Genomic DNA, 10,290 nt, shown 5'->3' on the forward strand with positions numbered 1-10,290 from the left:
ATTTTCCCAGAATCCAGTTTGTCGCAAATCCGGCACTCACTCGCACAAAAAAAAATCTCACGCAATTTCATCTGTGACTGGTTTGATTCGTGACGGCGGTGTTGTTTTTCGGTTAGCGCTTTGCAGTTGGAGGCTTTCTGTTGTGGTAATGGACGGCAATTAAAGCCAGTGATTCACAGCGGTGATTCCGGACAGTTGATGGGTTGCATTTTTAATGAGGCCGGTGACACATTTGTTTACGGGTTTAATGTGAGGAAAATGTAAGGAAAATGACATTGTGAGGTTTAAATGAGTACAAATATGTTGTGATTCATATGTAGATTTAGTAAAAAGCATTTATAGAAAACATTTTGTACTCTATTGGGCAGATAATCAAATGTATAAACCAGCAATTTCTATTTTCTGCTGCATTATGGCCAACATATGATGCAGTTGCACAAGTTCACTGTCTGCACACTTCAAAAACACCAAAACTTGTTAAAGCATGCTATTAAAAAATTAAAAGCAATTTTAAAATATTTAATTGTTATGTATTTTACTTCAATGTAAATTCTTAAATTCTCTATTGTTATTTTGTTTATCATTTATTAGTGAATCCTAATTTAATTTGCGATGCAGTGTGAAAATTGACATTTTTTTTTCTTTTATTTATTTATTATTTTATAAAAATATTGTAATTTACATTGTTTTAATTTATTTTGATTTTATCATGATTTTATTTAATTTAATTTTGATGTATTCTTTGAATTTAATTGTATTTTATCTTTTTTTTTCAAATTTAATTTATAGGTAATTTTACATTTTAATTTGAGATGCAATTTGAAATTTGACTGGTTTGTATTTTTCGTTTATTTAATAATCTTTTCATATATTCGTTTTTTACTTCATTTTAATCTATTGCATGTTCATATTATTTATTTATACCAATTGTATTATACTTTTTGAAATGTATTTTATTTTTGCCTAGTATTTAATAGATTTTTAAATTTTGATTTATAGTTCATTTAAAATCTTAATTTATCTTTTTTTTCTTTATCTTCCATGTACTTTATTTTATTTCTATTTGGTTTAAAGTACTGTGCGTTTTTTGTTTATTTATTTTATTTTTATTTATTAGTATTTTAATTTCTGGTTAATTTTATTTTGGGATGCACTGATTTTAGTTTTTATGTGTATTTATTTTTAATGTATCTAACTTACCAAGTTAACTACTGTTTTATCTCATAAATAGTATAATGTGAAAACACCTTATTAGGTGACAATCGGGGTTTTGGGGGCTCCTTTGGAGGTTTTTCTCTTCCAACACAGCTGATTCAAATGCTTCCTGGTTTCTGTTTTAATTAACCCTGCTATCTTATTCTATATACAACATAATGTTAGTATAATTTGAAACACTATATTAGGCGAGAATGGGCCAAACTGATCTTTGAGGGCTGCAGTCCTAAATGTTTTAGAAGTCTCTTATCCCACACAGCCGATTCAAAATCTTCCTAAATTTTTTCAAACAAAGCTTGCTATCTCATTTTCATTTATAGTACAATGTCAAAACACCATATTAAGCGGGAATGAGCCAATCTAGTCTTTGTGGGCTGGAGTCTTCCATGTTTCGTGGGGTTTGTCTTCCAACACAGCTGATTCAAATGCTTCCTTGTTTCTGCAGGAGGAGTCTTTGTGGGCATGCCTAGCTGCCATGGCGATAGCCAACAGAGAGCTGACCACAGCGGAAATGGCCTACGCAGCCATTAGAGAAGTAACAGAATCGGCGTAGAATTTTTCAGATTTCTATAAATGTAAATTAATATCTCCTTTTCCTTCTCAGTTACCGCGAGTGCATTACATCAATTTTATCAAGCAGCAGCCATCCAAGGAGTCCTCTTTGGCTCACCTGCTGCTCTTTAGCGGGCAGGTGCAGGAGGCTGAGGCAACTTTGTTACAAGCAGGACTCGTTTACCAGGCAATACAAGTCAACATTGATTTGTTCAACTGGGAGAGGTGAGCAACTGCTACTAAAGAAATAATTAAATTAAATTGTCATTATTGTGGCGGCTGAGTGGTTAGCTTGTCCGCAGAACAGTTCTGTGGTCATGGGATCAAATCCAGCTACCAGCCTTCATGTGAGGAGTTTGCATGTGGGTTTCCTCTGGGCATTCCGGTTTCCTCCCACATTCCAAAAAATACATGTTAGGTAATTGGCCGGTCCAAATTGTCCCTAGGTGTGAATGAGCGAGCGAATTGTCTGTCCCTGTGTGCCCTGTGACTGGCTGGCAACCAGTTCGGGTGTCCCCTGCCCACTACCCGAAGATAGCCGGGATGGACTCCAGCACCCCCACGACTCTACTGAGGATGAGCCGTGCAGATAATGAATGGATATTTAAAATAATTAAGTTGCAACCCCGGGGTACAACATTAATGGGTGATCCCTTAACCATTAAGGTCGTGGGGGCACTACTTTCTGTGATGTGTCTTGGGTAAGTACAGCCTGGTGGCGCCCTGCCCTCTCCAGGCCAACAAATGTTTCCATCCGGTCTCGAACCAGTGACCTTTCATGTAAAATGGTATATTCATATCAAATGTTAGTAACCAAATTTGGTTATAGTATTACTTGTATTTAAGATATGTGCATATGATTAAACAACATTATAGTGTTTATAAATAAAAAGGAAAAATGAAATGTTATGTACCTTTGGTGTGACGTGACTTGAAAAGGTATAGTGGAGTTATTGGGTGGATGCAGAGGGTTAAGAAAACGGTGACTTAGAATCAAAACCAATTATAAAATGTTCACTTGTGATGACTATAATGCTCTTATACGACTTTGTTGCTTTAACCGCCTCCTTATCTTAAAAATGGTCCCGATCGACGATTGGTTACGGCCATGTTCCTTTGCAAGGTTAACAAAGCGTGGGCCTTCTTTATTTATATTTATTATCTCAAGCGTAGGTTGAGCTTGTACTTTGCATCTCTGCAAGTTTTCGGGCCCATAGCCAAACAACTTAAATGGTTGCATGTAATTCCTATCCAAACAAAGAGAGAAATTGAGAATTCAGGGAGGGAATTCAGCCAGGCAATAGCATATTAGCATCTTCATGATGCCGTGACGCAAACTAATACCAATCTTATAAGACATCAATCGATAGCAGAGAGGCTTCTTAGAGACGTAACTTACACAGTGTTAAGTACGAACAATGCAACATTTTGTACGTTTTTAGGTATGCAAAAGAATACGTTGTTGATGTTGTATGGTGGGGAAAATGTCATGACGAGGGGCATTGTGTTGTGAAAATATGGTTAGCTGGGCTCGCTGTAACTCGGGGTCTATTGTAATCCATACAGGGTTTATATGGGTGCTTGAAATCCTTGAAAAAGCTTGAATTTTAATTTTTTGTTTTCAAGGATTGATAATTGCTTGAATTTTTGGTGAAGTGCTTGTAAGTGCTTGAAATTGTTGCCAAGTTTGCTTAAAAATAAAGCTGTCACTGTTTTCTCTTTGCTTTGCTTTGCATTTCTTTTTACCTTGTGATTAACGATAGCTGGCATTAGTTGGTTAGGCTTTGCCAATGAAGTGCTCCATGCCCAAGAGGACAGGTGCATGCTACACCTAAACAGGGCACTATAAAATTATTATGGTCCGTACAAACAAATTCAGGTTGCGTTACCCAGTGGTAAATAGTAAATGGAATAACTTAGTGCAACTGATAATGTAAGTTACATCTTACGGTCCTTTTTACCCCAAAATATACTCACGTATTGTTTAAATTCACAAATATAATTTACTAAAAATGATATGTCTTGATAATTGCACAAGATTTTAATCACATGTGTTTTTAGCAGATATATTTGTGGCGCTGCAAAATACATGATTCACACAGGATTCCATCATTTAATGGTGCCGGAGGAATTGGAAACTTGGCTTTGAAAGTCCATAAAACTTGTTTGAATTTGGCCATGAGAAAGGCTTAACAGCCATGTCAATAATTTTACTAAAAATCATTTTTATTATTTGACTTGATTTGCTTTATTTTTACCTATCTTACTCCATTTTTAGTCTGTGTTTTTGCGTGCATGTAAATATTTCCGTCTCTGACATGTGAGTGAGTGGAAGATATCAGTATGCATCTGTGTGTTTCCAGGGCGCTTGAGCTGGCAGTCAAACACAAAACCCACGTGGACACCGTCCTCGCCTATCGGGAGAAGTTCCTGCAGACGTTTGGCAGGCAGGAGACCAACAAGCGGTTTCTGCAGTACGCTAAAGGGGTAAGTCCAAACAGCCTAGCTGTATTTGTCCTTTATCGATTCGGGCAGCGATCACCTGGCATTTAACAGACTTTTTTTCCGACAGTCTCCCATCATTTACAAGCTTTTCACTCATGATGCAAACGCTCCAACTTATAATCAGTTGCGAGCCGGGAAAGCGAGCTGTTCTGAATATTTCTGTCTGTTTGTCTCAGGTGGAGGTGGATTGGGAGAATATCCAAGCCAAGATTGAGATGGAGTTGTCCAAGGAAAGAGAGAAAGCTGCCAACTCTTCCGTCAGGAGCAGCTTGGCGCCGCGACGTTAATTAAAAAGCGGAACCTTTTAATTTCAATTGAGATACAACCAAAGCAAGATCATAATTCTTCGTTGGCTACGAGTCTAAATAAAAAATGTGGGCAAACTTTTTGAGTCGTGGGCCGGATTGGGTTCAAATTGGTAGAGGGGCTCAGCCGGGAGGGAAAAAAACACACATTTCAATCTCTGTCTAATTAGTTAGCTAATTAGGTAACTCATTTCTTCAGCTGGCTAGGCATCCAAAATGCGTCCGACGTATTTAATTACTCAGCTATTATATTTAGTTGTCAGGCATCATCCTAAGTTTTAAATAGATAATTCTCCAACTCTATCTACCTAGCTGGCTGGCTACCCAGGTAAAATACATGTATTTACATTAATAAGTAAGCCATTATATTTAGTAATTATCAGGCATCAATGTAAGTTTTGAAAAGACACTTCTCCATCTTTGTCTACCCTGCTAGCTAACTTACGTAGCTGGATAGCTAGCTAAAATACATTTTGCACATAAATCATTACAAAATTCCATCCAGGTATCGGGCATTGGCTTAAAAAAAAACAGAAAAGACAGACCAGGAGGAAAATAATTTTTTTAATTAATTCTTTGGTATCTGATACCTCAACTATACATGAGAAAAATAGATGATGTAGGGCTGTTCCTTTTTTCTCACATGCAGTTATGAATACATATAGTGTACAAGTAAACATCTATGTTATATTTCATCTTGCTTATAAGCAAATATTTTCATCAAATTGGTTTTAACCAGTCATAATTAAAGTGATATAATTTTGTAAAATATATAGCCTGTATATATATATATATATATATATATATATATATATATATATATATAGCATTATATATTTTTTTAATTTATATAGTATGCATTGAAAAAAATCAAAAACCTAGCTTTTTACGCAAATTCTGATTAAAAATATTTATGTTAAAAAAATGGAAATAACAAAAAAATTTAGCTAATTATTTGAACGTTGGGCTTGACTGCAATACTTAGGAAGGGAAATGGGACAAGAGTGTCTCAATTCATATTCAAGCAAAAGCAAGTACAGAAAAATATAGGCAGCTACTTGGACATTGGCATTGAGTGCAGTACACGGAAGGGAAGACCAGTACATTTTTAACATGTTATAGATGTTTATTATAATTATGATTGTATTTGGACTGTTTATTTTGGGGGGGAGGGCCTGATTAAAAAGCCTGAAGGTCGTACGTGGCTCATGGACTGCTGTTTGCTCACCCACTTTCTTGCCACCGAAAAACTTTAATGATTGCAAAATTGTTTCAAAACCTGACAATGATGTTGATAGTTAGGTCTTAAATGTATATTAAAATATTTGTATTCCTAATAGGTGTAAATAGTAATAAAAGGACACAGCCACATGAGAATATTCTGATATTGGCACATTTCTTTTGTCGATTCTGCACCAAAATCACCGTTGTGGCCTTCCTGTCATTCCATCGGATGTTCAAGATTGATCACTAATTTTAACTGTCTGTATTTTAGTCATTCCTGTGATGTGTCTATTGATTTTCATACAGCTTGTATTCAAACTCATTAAAAAATAATTGAAGAATGTAAGGTGTCATTAATGTATTGGTTCTTGCCTGTTATGCATTTACAGTAGACCCCTAGGATATGGCTTTAATTCATTCTTAGGTCGGGATCGCCAAGGGAAATTGTTGTATAGCGGGGGATAAAAAAATATAGTAATGTCAGTGTTTGAAATAACGTCTGCTCGCACGTCCGGGGCGTACATCTTTTACGTGGGTCGTACAACTTACACAACGTCTCTGCCCGGGTGGCCAACAAGAAAGAAGAAAAAAATCTTTTTTATTTATTTTTTGCAAATAAAACGTTTGCTTTATTCTGATTTCGAAATCTTTGTTCGGTTTGTAAATTTTCGGAATATCGGTTCGTTTGGCAATTTGCATACTCGGCAGCCAATCAAAAGCCTGCATTGAATAACTTTGTGCTTCCGGACTTACCCGAGCATAATAAGAACGTGCATTTGCATATCATTTTCCAAAGTAGACGCACAGAGAACACCAGAAAAATGGATAAGTGGTTAGGAATCAAGCTAAAACCTCAGCCCCAGAAGAAAGATTCGAAAGAAGCTAACAAAATTTATGACGCTACAAAACGTAAATGTACATTAAAAAGAATCGTGGAAAGAGGAGTTCACGTGGCTTGTAGTAGAAGACGCAACGCAAACATTGCATGAATGAAGATTAGTAAATACAGGTATATACTGATGGCAGATGGAAAACACCGGTGTCATATACATTCAATCAATGTTGTATGTAAATTTAAAATAAACTTAATTTTAAAGTGTTTTTCTGTTATATATTTCGATTATCAATCCTTAATACTTTGCAACAATAGTTTTTTTTTTTACGATTAGTCGTCTTATTGTGTTTCAAGTTGTGAAAAATGGGGCAGGCAACTTTTCAGAGTTGTCTGCCTTTGTGTCCGCTAACTTTTTGTCATGAGTTTCAGACACTGGTAATGTGTAACTAACGCTTTCTGATCCCTCGCCACCCCAGATAAAAACATTAAAATAACAAAATAGTAAACAGTAAGTAGTACATATGTGTAATATGCGTGTGTATGATTAAATCACACTTAATAAATATGCATGTAAAAGAAAAATTAAATTTTATTTACCTTTGGTGCGATGTGACTTTAGCTGGTTGAGTTAAGTAGGAGGCGGATGCAAGTGTAGGTATAATGGATTTAAACATTTCACTCATGCCCTTAAAAGATTTCTTTGCTGTAATCGTCTCCTTATCTTTACTAATTATGTGCGTAACAATGCGTTTGCCATCTTTGTATTTCTTGATAATCACAAGCTTCGTTCCAATAGATTGGGTTTTGAAAATCAAAGGTTTTTCTTTGTATGGGAAAATATACTTACAAACAAAAAAGTACACTTTAAAAAATGATAAATTATCTCATTTAATCCTGTATATGAGCAAATCTATTAACCCTAAAAAGCAAACCATTATGCTAGATATGACAATACAGTTGATCGTCGTTTGGTTACAATAGAGGGTAGCGACTCTTGATAGTTGTAATTTTTTTTTGCCTGTTCTCGCTGCTCCCTTTAGCATCACTACAATCCTTGGGACACACAACGAAAAATACAGTACATAAAACAGTATGGTATCGCCGACTCGCTATGTCTTTAGAAGGCATACGATTTTCTGAACTGAGGCAGGTCAGCATTTTCATAGTGCCATGACACAAACCAATAGCAGGCCAGTTGTTTTTTTTTTTACGTCGACCGATCGAAGACAGGCATCCTAGAGACGTAACTCGATATGCACGTAAAGAGTGTTTGGGCATGCTAAAAAATGTGTTGTCAATGTCATTCCGTGGGGAAAATGCTGTAAAGAGGGGCTGAGACAACATTGCGTCCCGCACGATAAAGTGAAAACATCGTAAGGCGGGTTTCGCCATGCCCCATGGGTCTACTGAACAAAAAAAGACTGTCTTCTTTCTCTCCGGGGGGGTCGCTCCCCTCCCATCTGGCCCTTAAGTGGGTTCTAAACATGGATTTGTGCCTCTAAGTGCTAACCCCTCAGATTTCTCTTCAGCCGAGCGAAGCCATCAGTCATGGCCGACCAGTGTTGGGTTACACCGCCCGCCGCAATCACTCTCCGGTTTGTACAAGGAACCCTGGCTGCTCTCTAATTCTGACGGGAACTTTGCATGGCTTGCTTATAGAAAATGTCGTTCTCTTATTTAATCGGTGTAAGCAGCACATAAATCCCGGTCCTGTGATGTATGTTGTGTCAGGAGTAGTTTTTGGATTGTTGCAAAAAGGTCACCTCATATTTCATTAGGTAAAGATGGCTGCAGAATGAGTGATGGTTTCTGCACAACACTCCACCCCCATCCAGCCTCCGTTCTCTCTCCTGGATCAGGCACAGGAGACTTTTAAAAGTGGTCTTGTTGGCAGATGTTAGTTTTAACTGAAATTGAAGTTGATTGATTTTTTGGGAAGGGTCAGCGGGGTCTTTCGGAATACAGGGTTTCTCAAAGGTCTTAAAAACTTGAAAAAGTCTTAAATTTGATAATCGCCTGGAAAAGGTCTTAAGTTATTTTTTTTATTTTTTATTTTTTTAAACAAGTCTCAAATTCAAGTCTTAAATGTCCTATTTTTCTGTCTAATCTGTGTCGTAGAGCTGATAACTGTATAGTACCGTAAGTAAACTAACAAATGTATGGAAGGTTGTGTCGTAAAATTATTTTGCATTTTCTCCGACTTTAACAATCTTTGACCGATATATGTCGGTCAGAGTGTCGGTCGGAAAATTCAGATTTCCGCGATTTTGAAAATGTGGCATTAAGTTGGCACTTAACCTACGGTCAATCTCTAAACCACTGTCATCGTCAGGGTAACTTTGGGATTGGAAAGTGTAGGTTTAACCTGTGTTGGTTTGAGTTATTTAAAGTATAACTGGCTTCTGGCTGTACCAGGGAGTGGTAGGGGTCGTCCAGCTTATACCAAAACCCGTGGCGTCAGTGTGCCACTCTCCACCCCTGACTTTTCCGGTTGGCACCTTCCTTCGTGCGCGCCCATTGCCCGTGTTGCCTGGACGCAGGTGCAGCCTGGTCATGGCCGGCAGGGTTCGGTCCCACTGCGCGGTCACCGCATCACCTCCCTCGGGTGTGGCGCATTCTGCGGCGTTTAAAGTATGGCTGGGTGGCGTCGGGCGACAGGGTCAGTCACGACTCAGCGCCCCAATAGGTGCGAGATTTGTCTCAAACTTCACTGGATGTGGTCTTTAAAATGTCTTAAGTCTTACATTTGAATGTTAAAATCCTGGGGCCATCCTGGACTATAAATGTGATACTTATCCAATGCTCGAATACAAACTTTGAAAGTAACATTGTGTAGAACTCACCTCTTGAGGTTGGTGTAGCTTAGAATGAGGCTGAAGCGACACACTACTTAAGATTGAAAGATTCAACATCACAAAATAAGGATGCTTCTATATTTTCTTTGTAATTTACAACCAGCGACAGGACATGAAACCTAGTATTACTCCAACGAGCATCCAAAAATTCAAGAGCCAGCTGTATACAACCGAAGCAGCTGAAAAGAGCCAATAGCTGGAGTTGGTCAGAGCTTGTGTCAATAAGTATCTTTAGCAGCTAGTGTGAAAAGCTACTAAAAAGGCCTGTAAAAGAATTCTAGAGTAAAGCAGAATTTATCAAGCATGGGGATCTGAATCCTGGAACTCAGTAAAGGTCGTTTTCATGACCAGCTGTTCAAGTCGAAGGACACTGAAGGACGAAGACGAAGCAGCTATCAATAACCTCAACGATTGAAGAAACGAGCTTTATTTGCACAAATCAGCAACTAATAGCAATAAAGCCTGCAGCCAACTGGCTACAATGATTGGCTTTAGAGGAAAACAGTGGGGAAAGAAGCGCCAATGGCCTGAATGGTTGTACTTGGAGACCATCACAAGCATGTCTCAGCTTTGGAAAGTAAGTGGCCATTCAGTGCCAAAAGCACCAAAGCTTGTCCCAAAGCCAATGGCGTCATTGTTTTCAAAGCTATCAACTAATGCTACTGTCTGCCTAAGCATAGCTAGCTTGCCGATTGGGCTAGCTGGCAAATATATTGCCTAAGGTTACTTTTGAGGTATGCTTTGTCATAATTTTTAAATGAAAACATATTTGAGGGAATTGAAGTGGAATCAAGAAAAA

At 37.7% G+C, this 10,290-nt stretch overlaps 1 protein-coding gene across 1 annotated transcript in view; it reads left to right on the top strand.

Annotated features, from left to right (window-relative positions):
• The window catches only part of ift80 (intraflagellar transport 80 homolog (Chlamydomonas)), a 66,733-nt gene extending 60,591 nt beyond the window's left edge, over positions 1-6,142 (top strand). The window contains exons 17-20 of the mRNA XM_088345646.1: positions 1,661-1,750; positions 1,820-1,992; positions 4,131-4,254; positions 4,449-6,142. Coding sequence (XP_088201772.1) covers positions 1,661-1,750; positions 1,820-1,992; positions 4,131-4,254; positions 4,449-4,559 — 498 coding nt within the window. The 3' untranslated portion in view covers positions 4,560-6,142. The remainder of the gene's footprint in view (positions 1-1,660; positions 1,751-1,819; positions 1,993-4,130; positions 4,255-4,448) is intronic.
• The last annotated feature ends 4,148 nt before the right edge of the window (positions 6,143-10,290 follow it).

This window comes from Urocampus carinirostris, chromosome 10 (genome assembly GCF_059441175.1).
Source record: "Urocampus carinirostris isolate Australia breed hairy pipefish chromosome 10, RoL_Ucar_1.0, whole genome shotgun sequence".
In the NCBI taxonomy this organism is placed as follows: domain Eukaryota; kingdom Metazoa; phylum Chordata; class Actinopteri; order Syngnathiformes; family Syngnathidae; genus Urocampus; species Urocampus carinirostris.